Raw genomic sequence first — 21,882 nt, 5'->3', positions numbered from 1 at the left:
CCTGGGGTGGCCTCGGCCGCTGCCCAAGCCGCGGCGGCCTCCACCACCGCCGCCCTCGCCGCAGCCGACAGCCTGGCTTTGGGACCGGGCGGCCGCCCGCGAGGCCGTTTAACCTTCTGTGGGTCCTCATTGTCACCACTCCGCTTGCCGGGCATCTGACGCGCCTTCGCTCTCTGAGGGAAATACGCAAGCCGACCGGAAAGTCGGCCTCCGCGACCCACCAAGCGGCGCCCACGATGACACCCGGCCGCAACCCCGTAACCACCGGCGACAGTTGGCCGGGCCCGTGACGGCCTCCGTCTCGCGAGGCTTGGCGGCCCCGGAGCGCGCGCGTGCCCGCCCGCCCCCACATTGCTATTGGTGCGGCCGGGGCAGCTCGCTGTCCCGGCGGAAACCCCGGGAAGAGAGGCTGCGCCTCGCAAATCTCGCGAGGCTCGGAGCGGCGCGCCGGGAGCCGGGAGCCGGGAGCCGGCGGAGCCGCGAGCTGGGGCGGGAGGGGCACGATGGCGGCCCAGGCGCTAGCGCTGTTGAGGGAGGTGTCGCGACTGGAAGCACCGCTGGAGGAGTTGCGCGCGCTTCACTCGGTGCTGCAGACCGTGCCGCTCAGCGAGCTCCGCGAGTTAGCGGCCGAACTGCGCCTTGGCCCGCTCTTCTCCCTGCTCAACGAGAACCATCGGTGAGACGACCCCAAGCATGGAGACGAGGGTGGCTGGGAGGAGGGGAAGGGTTCTCCCCAGTCGCAGGGAGGGTAAAGAAGTCGCTGACACTTTAGCGGGAGGGACCCTGGGTCGCGAGGCCAGACACGGCGCTCAAGTCCAGCCTCCGAGTTGTGTGCCCCTGGCCGTCGCCCGGCCTCACTGCCTTCATCCTTGAAATAGGAATTGGAGAGGGAAAGCGAGGTTGCCCACCTAGAAGGAGGCTCCGCAGTCATGTGTACGGGTTCGTGACTTTCTTTCCTCTTAAGAATGGGTCCTATCCTGGCAATTTGACAAGGTCCACCCACATTCTAAATTCACGTATCTTCTGATCCGTAGGCATGGAACAGGCAGGTATGCTCGCACTCAAAATGTCCTGTATAAAGAGAGAGCTGCATAACAGAAGGTGACAGCAAAAAACTAGAAACAACCTAAATATCCATTAAAAGGATTTGGAAATAAATTATGATACATTACTACTGTGTAACCCTGTGCAGCTAGTAGAAGAATTGAGGTAGATCTATGTATGTGGACATGGAAAAATCTCTTAATATATCTTGTTGAATGAAAAAGGAAAATTGTAGGAGTTTATGATTCCATTATGTGTAATGTTTTTAAGGATTTCAATCGCCGTCCCCCCTCCCCACTACACAGACTAGTAGAACACTGATAATATCTGAAAGGTACAGCAGGAACTATTAATACAGAAGTGGGATTTGGGATGGCAACTTTTTTCATTTTATGCACATCTGTACTGTTTGATTAAAAAGCACTTTGTGTAAGTACCGCGGGCTAACCGATTGCGCCACTGGAGCTCCTAATTTTACAAATGTTTTGTGATCCAGAAATGTAAAAGTGATCCTTCTACTTGAAACGGTAAAAAAATCTTAACTAGATCAACACCGGGTGATTTCAGGGGGCTTTCTTGGCTATATCCTTCTGAGATTCCTCCCTTTTTTATACATGTTCTGCTTCATTAAATCCATTAGTTAACATTATCCGGTTCTGCCTATGAAATATCTCTTTTCTGTCCTCTTTAATTCAGGCCCTCATTTTCTCCCTCTTGCTGGGTCTCTTGCTATTAGTCTGACTCACTACCTTTAAGCTTCTTTGTCCAGCACGTTCTTCCCACACAGCAACCAGTTAACTTCTTGGGTTATTTGTCTCAAATCTTTGCCATCGTTTCCCATTGTCTACAGTATGAAATTATGACTTCTTTTTCTGGCATTTGGGCCGGTACAGTATATTTCCATCCTACTTTTCCAGCCTCATTTTTTTCCTCCACTCCTCTACAAATATTTCATCTGCTTCAGCTACCATGTGGCACATTTACTTTCCCTTGAGCATGACTTGGCACTTTCCTAACTTTGTTCATGCATGTCCTTCTAACTGAAATGCCCTCCCTCTCTCCAAATTCTTCCATTCTTGAAAGCCCAGGTAAAGTGCTGTCACCTCCAAAAAGTCTCACTTGGCCACTCCAGTTTCAAGTGACTGGTCCTCAGATCCTTCCTGAGAGGCATTATCATTATTTCTGTTAATGGTACTTGACACTGTTGCATTATATTATAGTTCTTTATGTGTTTACTTCTGGTTTGAAAATCCTTTGAATGCAGGGGACGTATTTTGTTCATCTCTGCATCCCTCTTAGGGTGTAGCACATAGTACAATATATGCCAAATAAAAGATTAGACTCATAAATTTTAAAGAGGCCACCTAGTCCAACCACTTTATATCAGGGATGAAGAAAATTTCAAAAGTCATAACCTAAATTAACACCAGAGATACAGTAGGAGCTGAAATGAATGGGAGTTTGAAGAATAAGGTCTATGGGGGATGTGTTTTGCCTAATGAAGGAGCAGTGCTCTAGGCAACAATTTTAATGGAAATTTAAAAACAGGGTAATTCAGAACTGGGTACATAGGAGATACCAATTGCAATTTGTGAGAATAATTCTTCTGCAGATAGTAGTTTGGCAGTCTCTAGATCTAGTTCTATTATCCTGGCAAAACCAGGTTGCTATATATTGGTTCAGAATCTGATCTAATAGATGTAAATCTAGAATCTTGACAGGAGTTTTTGTGATAGAAAGTAAGTCCTAAGATTATTGCTTTACAATATGGAGATTGATTGTAAATTATTAACTCTTTAGCTTTTTACTATAAAGGGCCACATGTGATCTGAAATTTATGCACTATACAGTTTATTTAACCTATGGCTGCTTTTTAAAAAAAAAAAATAGCCTTATTGAAATGTAGTTTGCATAAAATAAACTGCACATAATAAACAGTTTGAAGGGCGCCTGGGTGGCTCAGTTGGTTAAGCGTCTGCCTTCAGCTCAGGTCATGATCTCAGGTCCTGGGATTGAGCCCTGCATCTGGCTCCTTGCTCAGCAGGGAGCCTGCTTCTCCCTCTTCCACTCCTGCTTGTGCTCTGTTGCTCTCTCTCTGTCAAATAAATAAATAAAATCTTTAAAAAACTACACAATTTGACAGGTATTGACATACTGACATATGTATACACCCTGGAACCATCACCACAGTCAAGATAGCAAAGATATCTCTTACCCCCAGAAGTTTCCTTGTGCTTCTTTGTAATCCCTTTCCACCTCAGCCAGGCAACCACTGATCACTATAGATGTGTTTGCCTTTTTTTTAAAAAAAGAGTTTTATATAAACGGAATCCCATAGTATGTACTCTGGTCTCTTTCACTCATCATCATTATTTTAAATTTTTCCATGTGGTGTGGATGAATACTTCATTCCTTTTTGTTGCTGAATAGTAGTCCCTTGTATAGATGTACCACATTTGTTTTCGGTTTACCTGCTGGTGAACATTTGAGCTGTCTTCAGTTTGACTCTATTTCAAATAATACTGCTATGAACGTTTGTGTACAAGTCTTTACACAGACATATTCTTTTCTCTTTGAGTTAATACCTAGGAGTGAAATGGCTAGATCATATGGCAGGTGTATATTTAACTTTTTAAGAAACTGTCTAACTGTTTTCCAAAGTAATTGTACCATTTTACATTCCCACCAACAGTGTATGAGAGATTATAGGCCTAAATATAAAACCTAAAACTATAAAACTTCTAGAAGAAAACCTGGGAGAGAATTTTTATGACCTTGGATTGAACAAAGATTTCTTTGGTGTGACACCAAAAGCGTGATCCATAGAAGGAAAAATTGATAAATTGGACTTCATCAAAATTACTCTGCTCTTCAAAGGCCACAGTTAAGAGAATAAAAAGGCAAGTCACAAATGGAGAAAAATCTTTGCGAAGAGTGTATCTGATAAAGGACTTGTATTCAGAATATATAAAGAGCTTTCAAAATTCAGAAGCAAGAAAAGTATCCAATTTAAAAATGGGCAAAATATTTGAACAAGAAGATACAAGGATGGCAAATAAGCACATAAAAAGATACTCAACGTCATTAGTCATTAGGGAAATGCAAATTGAAATTACAATAACAAAGCAATTCAAGTATCTACCAGCAGATGAATAGATAAAGTGTGGTATATACATACAATGGAGTATTATTCAGCCTTAAAAAGAAAGGAACTTCTAACACATGCTACAACGTGGAGGAAACTTGGAGACACCATTCTAAGTGAAATAAGCCAGTCACAAAGGACAATATTGTATGATTCCAATTAGATGAGGCACCAAGGGTAGTCACATTTAGAGAGAGAGAAAGTAGAATGGTGGTTGCTAGGGGCTCAGGGGAGGGGAGAATAGGAAGTTACTGTTTAACAGATACAGAGTTTGGGGCACCAGGGTGGCTCATTGGGTAAGTGTCTGCCTTCGGCTCAGGTCATGATCCTGGTGTCCTAGGATCCAGCCCCGTGTTGGGCTCCCTGCCCCTGCCCAGGGGGGAGTCTGCTTCTCCCTCTCCTTCTCTCTCTGCCCCTACCCCCTCTCTCATACTCTCTCTAGCAAATAAATAAATGAATCTTTAAAAAACAGATACAGAGTTTTCCATTTGGGAAGATGAAAAACTTCTAGAGATGGTTGATGGTGATGGTTGCACAACAGTGTGAATGAACTTTAATGCACAGAACTGTACATTTAAAAAATGGTTAAAATGGTAAATTCCATGGTATATCCAGTCAGTTTTTTTAAAAAGGAAAAGAAATCCATATCCATTAACAGTCCTTCCTCCACCTTCCTCCTCTCTGTCCCTCCCCTAGCCCTGACAACCAGGAATTTGCTTTCTGTCTCCATAGATTTGTCTGTTCTGGACATTCATATAAATGGAATCATCATCAAAAGGAAGCTTTTTATGTCTGGCTTCTTTCACTTAGCATATTTCCACATTTTATCCATGTTGTATAATATTCCATTGGATGGATAAAATTGGGTTGTGTTTATCCATTCATTAATTGATGGGACATTTAGGTTGTTTCTATTGCTATGAACATCCACGTACAAATTCTTGTGGGGACATATGGTTTCAGTTATCTTGGGTATAATAAACATTCTTAATCATTCCCTTAGGTGCAGTTATACAAAGTGGAATCCCTAAGTTAAAAAAGTTATGTTCATTTTTAAGGCTTTTGCTATGTATTGCTTAATCAACTTTTAGAAAAGTTGTATCAGTTTAATTGTATGCTCCTATTAACCGTATATGAGTGCCTGGGCTGTTTACTTGTACTGCCCATTAAGAGAAAAGGAAGTTATTCTTAAAACATCTTCTGTATCCACAACTGGTAGTCATCAAGTTCTGATTAATTTATCTCTTTAATTGCTCCTGAATCTTTTCTCTCTTCTCCATCCCTCCTTACTACTCCCTCGTTTCACTCCCTCATCACCGGCCTTCTAACTGAAAAATTCTTTCTCTAACTGATGCAGAGTGACTTCCTCAAGTCAGATCTCATCATGTTACTTTCTGCTTAAAACCACTTTGTGGCTTTCCATTGCCTTCTGGAAAAAGTCTGAATTCTGTAGCATGACAAAAAAGACCCATCAGAATGTGTCTTCTGTGCATCTTTCCTTTTTTATTGCTCCCCATTCATACCCCCCTTTTACCTTCTCCCCAGTTCTCTCCCATTCTTACCCCAGTGAGATGGAGCTCCTTGTACTTCCTTGAATGTATAACACTGCCTCATTCCTCTGTTCCCCTTCATGTGTTCTACCTGGAACACCTTTGTCCTCCTAGATAATCCCCACTTTTTCTTAAAATTTAGCTCAGCTATTACCCCTCTGGGAGGGCTTCCTGATCCCTGCGTTCTTTTTTGAGCTCCCATAGCTTCCAATCCTAACCTCTAACATTTATCCACCTGATTATAGTTGCCCTTCTGTTTTTCTATATTTTCCATTAGACTGAGCTCATTGAGGCTAGAGAATTATCCTTCTTTGTAGCCCCAGCACAGGCATGGCACATAATGAGTACTTAGTAAATGTTTAGTAAATTAGTAGAAGTTAGTATTTTTTTTAAGATTTTATTTATTTTTTGAGAGAGAGGGAGAGATAGCAAGAGAGAGAGCACGAGCAGGGGGGAGAGGGAGAAGCAGGGAGCCCGCCATGGGGATGGGGCTTGATCCCAAGACCCAGAGATCATGACCTGAGCCGAAAGCAGATACTTAACCAACGGAGCCACCCAGGCACCCCTGAAGTTAGTACTTTAAAGGGAAGTCTGTGTGGAGAAGATCCTCATTGAGCCAGACTTCAGATATTAATAGGTTGTTACTACGTACGTGGCAGGACACAAACTAATGAGATCTATGATGTCTCCTTTAGGGAACAGATCACTTTGTGTGTATCCATTCTGGAGAGATTGCTCCAAGCTGTGGAGCCAGTTCACGTGGCCCGGAACCTCGGGGCTGACCTTCAGAGGGGACTGACTCACCCCAATGATTCTGTAAAAATTCTCACTCTATCCCAGGTATGAAGTTTTACTAGCACATAATAAGGGAACTGACATTTAGTGACCACCTGCTCTGGACCAGGCTCTGTGTTGGGTGCCAAAGATAGAGAGATGAAGAAAACAGAATCTCTCTCTGTGCCTAGGAAGTATCTAGTCTATTCTAGTGTGCATAGCTAACTATAACCGGGAGGATCCAAGCTAAAGTAAGGAGTTCTAATAAGTATTGTCTGAAATATTCATTCATCAAATACTGACTGAATTCCTTTTACATGCCGGGCATTGTACCATATACTGTTAGAGCTACCAAGATAAATAAAGCCTATTTCTTTCTTTCAAGGAGCTCCTTGTCTAGAGAAAGTAATTGCCATATTAGGTCTTATTATAGTGGCATGAAAAAAGTACTATTGTAAAGGTCACTAAACCAAGAAATTGAGACAGTAACTCTTACAACCCTAGTAACCAAAATACTCTGCTATTTGGGTGAAGAGCTGCTGAGGATTATTTTGTTAAGTTGTTAGGACCCAAGCAGTTAGTTACTTAGTAGGCATTCAAGTACTGTTTTTCCTTCTCTCCTCTGGAAGTATTAATTCAACAGAAAAGGAGAAAGTATTGATTGATTCTCTATTTATGTGCTAGACACCATAGTAGGTACTTTTCCTGTTTAGTCTCCTTCAATCATCATAACTATCCTGCAATTAAGTATAGTATTCTCATTTAACAGATAAGAAATTAGGTTCAAAGAAGTTAGTTAATTTGCCCAAGGTCAGTGTAGCTAAAAATTGATAGAACTAGAATTTGTATTGTCTTCTCTCACTGAAGTGTCAGTTCTTTACCGTTAATTTTTTTCTTTCTTTTCAATAATGTGACTTTACCATGAGTATGTTCAGCTTTAATGAATTTGGGTCATTTGGAATTTTTAATGGCTTGTCTTATAGCTGTAATCAGTAACTCCTAAGATAAATGCACACTAAGGGAGTTTCTGATTGCTTTTTTATTTCAGGTCGGAAGAATTGTTGAAAATTCTGATGCTGTTACTGAGATTCTGAATAATGCTGAATTACTAAAACAGATTGTTTATTGTATTGGTGGAGACAATCTGTCTGTAGCTAAAGCGGTGAGTCACCTAAAACCATCAGCTTAAATACACAGAGTATTCTAAAAAACAAAAGAAGGCCTTCTGGATTGAGAGGTGCAAGTTTAGGATGGATGATTTGTATAGTTGAATTGGTAACCTCATATAGATGGTATCAGATAAATAAATGGTGTCAAATAAATACCAGTAAACCCTTTCTGTTTTCTAGAATACACATATCTAAATTATCCATCATGGAGCTTATATTAGGTTGCTTGATAAGAAACAAAATTTACATCATCTGTTTTCTAGTGGGAATACTGTGTATCTTTTTCAGTTTTAAATAATGATACCTAAAACATAGTGAATGCTCATTGTGCAAGATGCATTCCACATACTAATTTCACATCAATCTCATGAAGTAAATATTAATATTTTGCATTTTTATGATTTAAGAGGTATTTTCTTTCCTTATAAGGCCATTAAGTCCCTGTCAAGAATATCACTAACCCAAGCTGGACTGGAGGCTTTATTTGAAAGCAATCTGCTGGATGATTTGAAAAGGGTAATGAAAACAAATGACATTGTTCGATACAGAGTGTATGAGGTAAGACTAAAAGCACGCTTTTTTTTGTTTGTTTGAGAGAGAGAGTGCAGGAGTGCAAGGGGAAGGGCAGAGGGAGAGGAAGAGAAGATCTTAAGCAGTCTGCGTGCTCAGCATGGAGCCCAATGCAGGGCTCGATCTCATGACCCTGAGATCATGACTTGAGCCGAAATCAAGAGTCGGACACTCAACCAACTGAGCCAGCCAGGTGCCTCTAAAAGCACACTTTCTTTTTTTTTTTTTTAAGATTTTATTTATTTATTTGACAGAGAGAGACACAGCGAGAGAGGGAACCCAAGCAGGGGGAGTGGGAGAAGGAGAAGTAGGCTTCCAGCGGAGCAGGGAGCATGATGTGGGGCTCGATCCCAGGACCCTGGGATCATGACCTGAGCCGAAGGCAGACGCTTAACGACTGAGCCACCCAGGCACCCCGCACACTTTCTGATGCCTGCAATTCAGAATGCAGTAGAGCTTACACTGGAAGGCAAGATGGCTTGTTTACCATGTATTCATTGAGTGTGTTAGGCCCTATATTAGATGCTGGGGATGTGGGGGTGAACTCCCAGCCTAGTATGTGGGACAGTCATATAAAAAATATTTACAGTGCACTACATAAAGTACTATAATAAAGGAGATAATGTTAAAACTAGACTTTGAGGGGCACCTGGGTGGCTCAGTCGTTAAGCGTCTGCCTTCGGCTCAGGTCACGATCCCAGGGTCCTGGGATCGAGCCCTGCATCGGGATCGAGCCCTGCATCGGGCTCCCTGCTCCACGGGAAATCCGCTTCTCCCTCTCCCACTCCCTCTGCTTCTGTTCCCTCTCTCACTGTGTCTTTCTCTGTCAAATAAATAAAAATTAAATCTTTAAAAAAAAAAAAATTAGACTTTGAAATAATTAGTTACAGTAGTAAGATGAAGAAATGACTCTCATTTGTACCCGCTTTGTACTTACCATTGTGCTAAATCTCCACATATATTGTCTTCAGTCTTTATGGTAAACCCTGTACATGATCATCATTAACCTCACTATTGATGGAGTAGCTGACCCAGCCCATACAGTTAATAGGCTGCATATACAAAATGGAATCGTTGACAGTCTAATTCCCTGTTCACAACACTTTCTTACTTTGCATGTCTTAATACCATGCTCTCCTGGTTTCCCTTCTGCCTCTCTAGCTATTTCTTCTCAGTCTCCTGGCTCATTATCCTCTATTGAACTTTTAATTGTTGGAGTTCATGAAGGTGAATTCCCAAACCCTGTTCTCACTGTATATTCATTTCTAGGCAATTTTATTCATCTTATGATTTCAGTTCCCATCTATATGGAATGACTCCATACACCTCCAACCCAGACCTCTCTTCTGAGCCCAGACCCTCATGTCCAATGGCTTACTCACTGTTCCCCCTTTAGACCTATGTATTCTAGGCCCCTCACACTCATGCTCAAACCAAACTCCTAAGCTTCCTTACCCAGCCCATGCTCCAGTCAAAAATAGCAACACACTGGCCCTGTATCATAGTCAGCATGGTTGGGTATTAGACCTTGGGCTCATTCTCTGTGAGGCCTTGTTCTCCCTGCCACATATCCATTAGGTCCATATGGTGTCAGTTTTACTTAAACCATGCACTTCTCTTCCTTGATACAACCACCACTACCCTAGTCTAAGCTACCAGTATCTCTCACCTGGGCTATTCTATTTGCATCCAGACTGGTCTCTTCCCATCCATTTTTGATACCACTAGTCTATTTTCGGATGTAGTCAGGATGATCTTTTAAATATTCAAATCTGGTTCTGTCATTCCTCTGCTTAAAATCCTTCAATGTCCTGTATCTCCATAAGCCCTCAGGACAACCTTGTGGAATGAGTAAGTGAATGACTGACTGATAGAATGTATGAATGAATGAATGATTTTTAACCATCTTTTTGCTGATTTAGGCTTTTGTACCCTGATTGATGATTTCTTAAAAAAAAAAAACACACACAAATACAATCAGATACAATGGAGTATTTCTGTACCAAAGTAATTCTTACGCGTTCAATGAAGTTTTTCTACTTATGGAGACAGATAATGGATTTTTTTAAAAATTCAGTTATATAAAGTGCCTAGTCCTGTGTTTAATTTAAACTGAGATCTAACACATGAAAAAATGCTCAACATCACTAGCCATCAGGGAAATACAAATCAAAACCACAATGAGATACCACCTTACCAGTTAGAATGGCAAAAATTAACAAGACAGGAAACAACAAATGTTGGCGAGGATGTTGAGAAAGGGGAACCCTCTTACACTGTTGGTGGGAATGCAAGCTGGTGCAGCCACTCTGGAAAGCAGTATGGAGGTTCCTCAAGATGTTAAAAATAGAGCTTCCCTACAACCCAGCAAATGTACTACTAGGTATTTACCCCAAAGATACAGATGTAGTGAAAAGAAGGGGCACCTGCACCCAATGTTCATAGCAGCAGTGTCCACAATAGCCAAACTGTGGAAGGAGACGAGATGCCCTTCAACAGATGAATGGATAAAGAAGATGTGGTCCATATGTACAATGGAATATTACTCAGCCATCAGAAGGGATAAGTACCCACCATTTGCATCGACATGGATGGAACTGGAGGGGTGCTAAGTGAAGTAAATCAAGCAGAGAAAGACAATTATATGGTTTCACTCATATGTGGAACATAAACAAATAGCACTGAGGACCATAGGGGAAGGGAGGGAAATCTGAAGGGGGAGAAATCAGAGATGAAGATGAACCATGAGAGACTATGGACCCCGAGAAACAAACTGAGGGTTTCAAAGGGGAGGGGGGTGGGGGGGTTGGGGTAACAGGGTGATGGGTACTAAGGAGGGCACATGTTGTGATGAGCACGGGGTGTTATATGCAACTAATGAATCATTGAACACTACATCAAAAACTAATGATGTACTATACAGCAGCTAACTGAACATAATAAAAAAATTAATTAAAAAAAAGAAGTAGTATTAAAGGCCTTGGACCAGGGAGCTTTAAAGAGTAGAGTCTTCCTTATGTTAGAAGAGGTTTCATTTCATCTTGTCATTGGAAGAATTGAGAAAGGACAAGAGAACCTGTTTGGTTATAAAAATCTAAATAACTTAAAAAAATGAGATTTAACAGATTTGGGGCTGTTTTGACCTTTTTGCTTTTTCTGTCTTTTTCTTTCAGTTAATTGTGGAGATTTCTTCTCTGTCACCAGAATCTTTAACCTACTGTACCACCAGTGGATTGGTAACCCAGCTCCTCAGGGAGTTGACTGGGGAGGATGTGCTGGTCAGGTTTGTTGGCTGAGAGAGCTCTTAAAACGTCTTTTTTTGGAGGTCCAGGAAACAGCTTTGGGACTTAGTAACCAGGATGCTGAGATCATGACCTGAGCTGAAATCAAGTCAGCTGCTTAACTGACTGAGCCACCTAGTCGCCCTGATACCAAGAATTTTTTTTTTAAAGTGGGTATTTTATTTATTTGTACTTAAACCTATAAACCAATCAGCCAGACTGGTACTATTATCATGATACATTAAAATACAAAACATCTTTCTACAAATACTAGAATAATGAACAAATTAACAGTTCTAGTAAAACATCACAAGGGACAGAGGAAATCAATGAAGCACATTATAGCTTAACCCTTCACCGTTAACAATTGAGGTTATTAACAAGAAAAGCCTCACAATCTCAGAAAATACAAATTATCCTTCATTACACGTCTTTGTATCTTCACTTCCTATTCTTGAGGTTAGATTCTAGAGCCTAAAGATATCCATGTTAGGATTGTATCTAGTTATCTATAGCCAGAAACACCTTTTATCATGTTGTCCATAGCAGCCAATGCTACTGAAACCTCTTTGACTCCAATCGAACCCCCTCAACGGACACAATAAGAATAATGGGAAACAGAATATCGAGGCAGAGATATATAGGACCCTAAAAGACAAAGCCTAGGAGAAGTAATACAGCCACCGCCCAAATTGAGATCGAATAATATACTCATCATCATACATCTTCAGGCTGTATGTTCACAGAGTAATTTGGGAACAAATCCATTATTTTCTGGGTACTAAAATACTTAGCAGATTGTTGTATTACGCTATGGCTTTCCCCAGAAGTTTCTAAGATGGACTCCAAATTGCTGATGGAATTTTGCTGGAACTGGATCTGGGGCTGCAGGGATTCCTCTCCACAGTTCTGGAGCTGATTGTTCCAGGCTTGGGGGCACCAGGTCTGACTGGTCCAGGAATGGTTGCTCCAAGACTGGCCGTTCCAGGAGTTGCTCCAAGACTGGCTGTTCCAGATCTGGTTGCTCCAATTCGGGTTATTCCAGGTCTGGTTGCTCCATATTGGAAGGTTTCCGGAAGTGTTCCTCAGGTATCCCTGGTGGTAGGAATAGAAGCCTGGGTATTCTGCAGTTGCTGTGCTGTTCTGAGTCACACTCTTGCTCTCCTTTGGCCAGTGGTTTTTCTGCCACCTCTTACATTTCATTCTCTGGTTCTGGAACCAGGTCTTCACCTGCTTATAGCTAAGGTTCAGAATGTTGAAAAGTTCTTGCATCTGCTGGAGATTGAGGTATTTCTGTCTCTGAAATCGATCATTGAGGACATGGAGTTGGGTCTGAGAGAACACGGTCCTGATCTTCTGTTTCTTGCCCTGGGCCGTATCTTCCTTCTTCACTGTTCTCTCCTCTCCAGAAGTGGGTGGTAATTTTATCCTGGGACTGGTGGAGGAGTCAGGGCTGTCCTGAACAAGGAGATCCATGGATGAAGGAAGAGGAGAGACAGTCTCCGCGTGGGGTGTCTCAGCAGATGACATTTGCAGGGACGCATAATTTTCTCCAGCCCCATAAATCTCAGGCATTGGAGAAGAGTCCCTAGAACTGGGTGCTTTGGGGCCAGGCGGGCATTGGGGCAGAGCTGGATCTGCACTCATGTTGGTGAGTCGAGGGTAGACGGAAAAAAAAAAAAAAGAGCGAGATTGTAAGAAAGGCCCAGGCTTTTGGCTCTAGGTGGAAGAGCTGAGAGGAGTAGGAAGACCTCCAGATGTTAAGAGTCTGAGAAAGACAGGATGAAGTGCGTCACCACTGCAATAGTAAGAGCCAACAAGCCCAATGGAGCCAAAGGTCCCTGATACCAAGAATTTTTATCAATTTTTAAAATACGTGGAAATGACATTATAGTTGTGTGAGGAAATATTCATGTTTTTAGAGATGCATACCGAAGTATGCAAGGGTAAATGGCTAGATGACTAGAATTTGCTTTAAAATAATTCAGCAAAAATGGAGGGAAAAAGATGAAAAGCAAAATCTTGTCAAAAATCTTATGTAAGGCAAAATCATGATGGCTATGCAATCAGGATTATGGGTACATGGCGACATACTGCACTGATCTCTTATACTCTTGTATATGTGTGACATTTCAAAATAAAAATTAAAAAAAATTCTTTAGGAAGCAGCCCTATCATAGTGGAAATAGTAATGGGCCTCAAGTCAGAAGGTCAAAATTTAAGTCTAAACTCTACCTTGTAATAACAATGTGATTCTGAACAAATCATTGCAATTTTCTCATCCTTGTGTCCTCATCTGAAAAGTAGAGCCAGGGTTACTGACCTTTTAGATTAAAAGAATTAAGTAAGATAGCCTATGAAAGCAGTTTATAAACTATGTTAACCACATGCAAAATCTTGGCATTTCAGAGCCACCTGTATAGAAATGGTGACGTCACTGGCATATACTCATCATGGACGACAGTACCTTGCTCAGGAAGGAGTAATTGATCAGATTTCTAATATAATTGTTGGGGCAGAGTCAGACCCTTTCTCTAGCTTCTATTTGCCAGGTAAGAAATACTGATTTCTGTGAAAATGATGGTATATGTTTTTTCTGAGTTCTTTCTGACGGGAGAGGCCAGGGATTCTTTTCTTTTCTTTTTTTTTTTTTTTAAAGATTTTATTTATTTATTTGACAGAGAGAGACACAGTGAGAGAGGGAACACAAGCAGGGGGAGTGGGAGAAGGAGAAGCAGGCTCCCGGCTGAGCCGGGAGCCCGATGAGGGGCTCGATCCCAGGACCCTGGGATCATGACCTGAGCCGAAGGCAGACGCTTAACAACTGAGCCACCTAGGCGCCCCGGGGATTATTTTCTTTAGAGCAGATTCCCTTTAGATGATACCCACAGCCCTTAATGAGGTGGACTGTATTGCCGTGGGAGCCACGCCTTATTGATTCTGATTTTCTGGAAATACCATTGCTATTTAGAGCATGAGGATAGTTTCCTTCAAACCTTAGTCAAAAGCAACATAAATAAAAATACTACTAATGACATTTACAGTATATTTCACAGATTCAACAAATCTCTCTTGGAATCTTTATCTAATATAGGATCTACTCCAGCCATGCTGTTCTAGGACATGGCTGATTAGTTTTTCTTGAGCACTTGCAGAAATTGGAAATGTATTCCTTCCTTAGGGAGCCTAGCTTACTTCATCGATGAACATCTCTGTTTAAAAATTTCTTGGGGCACCTGGCTGGCTCAGTCTGTATTGAACACACGACTCTTGATCTCGGGATCATGAGTTCAAGCCCCACATTAGGCATAGAGCTTACTTAAAAAAAAAAAAATTTCTTCCTTACAGTGGCTCCAAACTTGCTTTCCTATAATTTGTATCCAATTTGTATCTTGTTCTTTACTCTTCCTCTTGCATATGACAATGCTTCAGTATTTGAATCCAGCTCCATTGATACCCTGGGGTTTCTCTTCTCAGGACCACACATCACAGGTCCTTCGGTATCTCCTTATGGGCTGTCTGATTGCCAGGCAACTGAGTACAGTACTATAACCAATCTCCCCTTCCTGGCCGGTAGTTTATTACCATCCCTATGAAAACATAGGGCCCACAATTTATGTGGCCTTCCTCCTCTATTAACGTATGTTTTTGTAAATATTTTAGGATTTGTGAAGTTTTTTGGAAACCTGGCTATCATGGATAGTCCTCAACAAATCTGTGAGCGTTATCCTGTCTTTATGGAAAAAGTCTTTGAAATGACAGAAAGTCAGGACCCCACCATGATTGGTGTAGCAGTGGACACAATTGGAATCCTGGGATCCAATGTTGAAGGAAAACAAGTTTTACAAAAAACAGGTTGGTATGACTTATTTTGGCTTTCTTTAGGGATATCTTCATTTTTGACAAGGATTCAATATATAAGCTCATTTGTTGGTGCATTAACTACATTGTAGAAACTACTCTTACAGACGGCTGTCTTTTTACTGTGACCTTGGACTCATCCCTAGAAAGTCTCATAATTATTACTGAATTTTTGTTTATTTATGTTTTTACTTGGCTAGACCAAGCACTGTGTCCCCTCTACACCTTCCTTGATGGTATTCATGGTCCAGAGACTGTGGACTAGAGTCAGAAAGACCTGGGTTCACATCCCAGTTCCAACACTGACTTAGCTTTTTGAACTTTATATCCTTACTTCATTGCCGTAAGCCGTTTTCCTCGTATATTCATAAAAAGGATAAACAACTGTTTCTTGGGATTGTGAATATTTAATGAAAACACACATTTGTTTTATATTTATAATGTCCAGGAAGAAAAAGAAACAAAAATTTGTTACAAATTTATGTTAAGAATGATACTTTTACAGCACATCCATGAGTATCTTAAAGCACTCTGAATTCTATACAAAAAATAATATGGGCACTATTAAAACCTTTATGAAGTATATCTTGAATTGAAAATTAGTATGCTATTGTGTATCACAACTGGTATCCTGGTTATATATACTTTTCTAAGTGCTTTTACCTATGACATGTAATCCTTTAATGGTCCTGCAAAGAACATAGTATGGCATTTTCATTTTATAGATAAGGTAGCTGAAACTCAGAGAAGTTAAGAGAATTTTTAAGATCACACAGACAGTGGGGCAGCTCGTACTCAAATCCAGGTCCTTTGATTCCAAATCCTCTGCAGTTTGTCTTATATATATGCTGTATTACATATGAATGTGTGTTTTAGGCCTGTCACTTGGTCTCCAACTACATGTTTCATTTTTGTGTTGGTTTAGGTTGGTAGAGGTCATAGTATATAAAAGCATACTTTTAAAAAAATCTCATTGTTCGCTTCATACCCATTAGAATGGCTATTATGACAAAAAAAGACAACAAAAACAAAATAACAAATGTTGACAAGGATGTAGAGAAATTGAGAGCCTGGTACATATTTGGTGGGAATGTAAAATGGTACAGCTGCTGTGGAAAACATTATGGTGGTTGGTTCCTCAAAAAATTATACATAGAGGGGCGACTGGGTGGCTCAGTTGGTTGAGTGACTGACCCTTGATTTCAGCTTGGATCATGATCTCAAGATCCTGAGATTGAGCCCCACATCGGGCTCCACACTCAGCATGGAGTCAGCTTGAGATTCTTTTGCCCTCCCCACCCACCCCCTGTTCTTCCCCCCGGCTTGTATGCGCTCTCTTTCTAAAATAAATAAATAAATAAAATCTTTTAAAAAAAATTATGCATAGAATTACCATATGATCCAGCAAATACACTTCTAGATATACACCCGAGGGAATTGAAAGAAGGGACTCAGAAGGTATTTGTACACCTGTATTCATAACAGCATTATTCATAATAGCCAAGAAGGTAGAAACAATCCAAAATGTTCATTGATGGATGAATGGATAAACAAAATGTGGTGTATACAATACAATGAAATATCCAATCTTAAAAAGGAATGAGGGGCGCCTGGGTGGCTCAGTTGGTTAAGTGTCCAGCTCTTGATCTCAGCTCAGGTCTTGATCTCAGGGTCATGAGTTCAAGCTCCACATTGGGCTCCACACTGGGCATGGTCCAGTCAGAACAAAAAAAGGAATGAAATTCTTATACATGCTATAACATGTAGGGACTTTGAAGACATTATGCTAAGTGCAATAAGCCAGACTCAAAAGGACAAGTATTATATGATTCCAATTATATGAGGTACTTAGTCAAATACATAGAGACAGAAAGTAAAATACTGGTTATCAGGGGATGAGGGTGGGGGAAATGGGGAGTTACTGTTTAATGAATACAGAGCTTTGGTTTGAGATGATGAAGACGTTCTGGAGATGGGTAGTGATGATGGTTGCACAACAACATGAATGTACTAAGCTCTATACTTAAAAATGGTTAACATGTTAAATTTTATATTAATTTTACCACAATAAAAAATACTTTGTTATCCTTCAAAGGAACTCGCTTTGAACGCTTGCTCATGAAAATAGGATATCAAGCAAAGAATGCCTCGACAGAGCTCAAAATTAGGTGTTTAGATGCTATTTCATCTATTTTTTATATACCGGTAAGTAAATTGGGAAATTAATGAAGGACCGTGGGATATGTTTGGGAGAATAAATCTGTATAAGTCAACATAATACTGGTTAACTTAATATAAATGTTACTCAACTTTTAGTAAAAGAAGATAACCCTCACTATTTAACTAGTGACATCTTTTAAGTTAAAGTGGAGTCATCCAGGTTAGAACTGGAGAGAGAGGACCCTAGAGCTTCCCTAATCCACCCCATCAGGAAAACAAAAAACAACTGGGGAAGTCTGAACTGGGTTTGGGAAAGTGTGCTCCAGACTTAGCAGAGATCATGTAGCAAACTAAGGACAGCATGCCATCAGACCCAGGCTTCCTGACTTCCAAAGGCTTGAGATTTTTCCTTTCTGTCCTGTAGCCTGAGCAGCAGACTGATGACCTCCTGCGGATGACAGAATCCTGGTTTTCTTCTTTATCTCGGGATCCTCTGGAGCTCTTCCGTGGTATCAGTAATCAACCCTTCCCTGAACTGCACTGCGCTGCCTTAAAAGTGTTCACGGTAGGAATCTTCTTCGTTTTCTCAGGTCCTTCTGGGATGAAGCTAGTTCAGCCGTGGCTACTCTGCCATGCCCTGGAAAATACCAGTGCGTAGCCCTGTGCTATTAGTGTATACTAATGAGGGAGACAGATGTGTCAACAGATTGTTTCAGTTAAAGGCATTAGGTATTGTGGCAGAGGTTTGGACAGGATTCTGTGGGATCACAGAATTAATTCCAGATTCCTTATCTGCCATCAAGCAAATCCTCTATTGACCCAGCCCGAGACTTCTTCCTGAGCCTTATTTCCTGCCATTCCCCTTCTGGCACTCAGTGCTCTAGTAATAGCAAACTGCTTGCTTCACATCTCTGGACCTTTATGTGCCCTCTACATTCAACACTGTTCTCCAACTTTGCTTGTTAACCTCTTATTCATTCTTAAAGGACTAGCTCAGGCATGTCTTCAGCAAGCTTTGCCCAAACCCACAAGGTTGAGTTAAGCTGTGTCAGCTCTCGTAAAAGCTGCTTATTCGTTATTTTAAAATTTGGAAAACATTGTGAAGTAGAAATTTTTGAAATCACTTAAAGTCAGACCTGTTTTGTGTATTTCCTTTTAGTGTTAGTATTTATTTACCTTTTTTTTCGTGAAAATTTTTTTTTTAAGATTTTATTTATTTGAGAGCGAGAGAGTGCACAAGCAGGGGGAGGGGCAGAGGGAGAAGGAGAAGCAGACTTCCCCCTGAGCGAGGAGTCTGATGCGGGGCTCGATCCCAGGACCCTGAGATCATGACCTGAGCCAAAGGCAGACACTTAACCAACTGAACCACCCAGGTGCCCTTTAGTGAAAATTTCAGACATCAGTAATACTTTCCAATCTCTGCCAAACCACCCCCCCCCCCCCCCTTCCTCCCTCTTTGGATGTAATCACTGTCATGAATTCGGGGTTTATAAGCCTATGCATGATTTTATACTTTTACTACATATGTGTGTATCTTTAAACAAATTACAGTATTTTGCCTATACTTAAACTTTGTGAATGGTATCATGCTGTTCATATCATTCTTTTCTCTTCAACATTATGTTTCTAAAGTTTGTGTATGTTAAAAGTGGCAATTAGAAAGTCTTTATTTCAGGGGTGCCTGGGTGGCTCAGTCAGTTAAGCATCTGACTCTTGATTTTAGCTCAGGTCATGATCTTAGGGTCCTGAGTTTGAGCCCCGACTGAGCTCTGCAGTCAGTGTGGAGTCTGCCTGAGATTCTCTCTCTCCCTTTGCCCCACCCCCACTTGCACTCTCTAAATAAATAAATAAATAAAATCTTTTTCTTAAAAAGGGTCATTATTTCATTGTATAGCCACAGTTGAATCACTTTCCTATCAATGAAGATTTCAGTAGTTCTCTATTACAAATGGTACTACAATGAACATTCTCAAAAATATTATCTTTTGCACACATATGAGAGTTTCTTCAGGGTAGTCTTTTCTTCTCTAGTTTTTATTTTTCCACTGTTGTTATTATGCCATGTATATAATTTGGATCTACTTTTTTAATATCATAGATTTGCCTATTCTTTATAAACATTATTCTTTTTTTTTTTAAAGATTTTATTTATTTATTTGAGAGAGAGAGAGAGCGCGCATGAGAGGGGGAAGGGTCAGAGGGAGAAGCAGACTCCCTGCTGAGCAGGGAGCCTGATGTGGGACTCGATCCCGGGACTCCAGGATCATGACCTGAGCCGGAGGCAGTTGCTTAACCAACTGAGCCACCCAGGCGCCCCTATAAACATTATTCTTTATGTTTATTTAATTTTTTCTTCCTATATACCATAATTTACTTACCTATCCCCCCCCACCATTAGACATTTATATTATAACTTCCACACTATGATAAACATCTTTGTAAACAAAGCTTTTTAATATTCAGATTCTTTTTTTTTAGATTTTATTTATTTATTTGCAAGAGAGAGGGAAAGAGAGAACAAGTAGGGGGAGTAGTAGAGGGAGAGGGACAAGCAGACTCCACTTTGAGCACAGAGACCAGCACTGGGCTTGATCTCATGACCCTGAGATCATGACCTGAGCCAAAATCAAGAGTCAGATGCTTAACTGACTGAGCCATCCAGGCACCCCTAGGTTATTTTCTTAAGTTAGATTTTCAGGAGGGAATTTATTTAGGCAAAAGTATCATTTTTTTAAAGATTTATTTTTATTTATTTTAGAGACAGTGTGAGTGGGGGAGGGGCAGAGGGAGAGAGAGAATCTCAAGCAGACTCCCTGCTGAGTGTGTAGCCTGACATGGCGCTCAATCCCAGGACCCTGAGATCATGACCTCAGCTGAAATCAAGAGTCAGATGCTTAACTGACTAAGCTACCCAGGTGGCCCAAAAAGTAACGTTTTTAAGGTTCATGTTGTCCAGTTTTTTCCTAAGGATTGTGCTATCCGAGTAACACATTTAACTTCTGAAGGCTCAGAGGAGTTTTAATCTTTCTGCTTTCCATTTCAGGCCATTGCAAATCAACCCTGGGCTCAGAAACTTATGTTTAATAGTCCAGGGTTTGTGGAATATGTGATGGACCGGTCTGTGGAGCGTGACAAAGCTTCAAAGGATGCTAAATATGAACTGGTGAAAGCACTTGCCAATTCCAAGACAATTGCAGAAATCTTTGGGAACCCAAATTATTTGAGGCTCAGAACTTACCTGAGTGAAGGTCCATACTATGTGAAACCTATCTCCACAACAGCCGTGGAAGGAGCTGAATGATTTCTTCTAGAGTTGAGACCACTTTTGACCAAAACTTCTCCTAAGGCATTTGACTTCACCTGTATTTTACAAAAGAGAGGCTTCCCTTCCCCCAGAATTATCATGGAGTGTCTAATGTAATTATATCACTACATCTGTGGTGTTTCTACATGGAAACACAGTGTGGAACCAGGAAAGCAGGCAAACTTGGTCTTAATTGCACCGATGTTTTTCAGATTCCTTTGACTGCCTTAATCTTTCCAAGAAGATGGTGTTTTTGTTCCCCCAGAAATTTTCATGGACTTACTCACTGTCTTATTTAAAATTCTGCTTCAAATAGATTGGAAACAAATTGTTTCTGAATTCTCTTTACCACCTTTTTTTTTTTTTTTTTTTCCTTTTAGGTCCTTTTCGCCTTTCTGATTCCACTTTCAAAGTCTTGGGTATAAATATTCTTTGAAGAACAATATGGAATCTTGAAATTATGTTCTCCATACTAAGAATAAGTACTTTTAATAAGGTGTCTTTGGGTTTTTTGTTACCATTATATTCCTTTGGAAAATGGACAATAAATCTTTTAAAAATGTTTCTAGTGTTCTTTGCTTTTTTTGTTGTTTATCATTGAATTGTACTCTGTTGTGGTTTGGAAGGAGTGCTAACATGCTAGAGCAGAAAGATTCTCCCAACTCTTGTTTTACTTATTGGTGGATCATCATTGTTGAGGGTTTCGCTTTTAATCTTTCAGAGCCATCGAGTCAGAATTGAATTGACCAGAGAGAGAGACACTGACTCCTAATAACCAGAGTCAGATGGCAGGACACTATATATAAACCAGGATGCCATTGCATTGATTTAACAAAGGATGCAGTTTCTTTTCATCGACAAAAAAAAATGTTCCCACCTGTTTCCAGTGGCCTGCTTTGTAACTGGAAAAGCACTCTGCACGCCAGTCACCAGTCAGGTTTCGGCATGAGAGTGTTATCAGAGTGTGATTCAGAATCCAGAGGTAGATCTCTTTTAAGCCATGGTGATGTTGATAAACCTTTCC

General features: G+C 40.8%; 2 protein-coding genes across 3 annotated transcripts; one reads left to right on the top strand and one right to left on the bottom strand.

Annotated features, from left to right (window-relative positions):
* The first annotated feature begins 416 nt into the window (after positions 1–416).
* Positions 417–21,416, top strand: PSMD5 (proteasome 26S subunit, non-ATPase 5). Of its 2 annotated transcripts, XM_021691149.1 has the most exons (10): positions 417–676; positions 6,435–6,579; positions 7,562–7,675; positions 8,112–8,240; positions 11,426–11,535; positions 13,943–14,085; positions 15,197–15,388; positions 17,490–17,599; positions 17,979–18,119; positions 20,598–21,416. In XM_021691149.1, exons 1-10 carry the CDS (start codon positions 504–506, stop codon positions 20,853–20,855), a joined length of 1,515 nt encoding a protein of 504 aa, XP_021546824.1. In that variant the 5' UTR covers positions 417–503; the 3' UTR covers positions 20,856–21,416. The 2 variants fall into 2 exon arrangements, with proteins under 2 accessions (XP_021546824.1, XP_044776279.1); XM_044920344.1 differs by lacking the exon at positions 8,112–8,240.
* Positions 12,251–13,240, bottom strand: LOC110581348 (homeobox protein NANOG-like). Its single transcript, XM_044920345.1, has one exon. It carries the CDS (start codon positions 13,178–13,180, stop codon positions 12,251–12,253), a length of 930 nt encoding a protein of 309 aa, XP_044776280.1. The 5' UTR covers positions 13,181–13,240.
* Positions 21,417–21,882: the final 466 nt, after the last annotated feature.

This window comes from Neomonachus schauinslandi, chromosome 13 (assembly GCF_002201575.2).
Source record: "Neomonachus schauinslandi chromosome 13, ASM220157v2, whole genome shotgun sequence".
NCBI lineage: Eukaryota > Metazoa > Chordata > Mammalia > Carnivora > Phocidae > Neomonachus > Neomonachus schauinslandi.
Note: the sequence above shows the minus strand (reverse complement) of the source record. Positions and strands in the feature narration are given on the sequence as shown.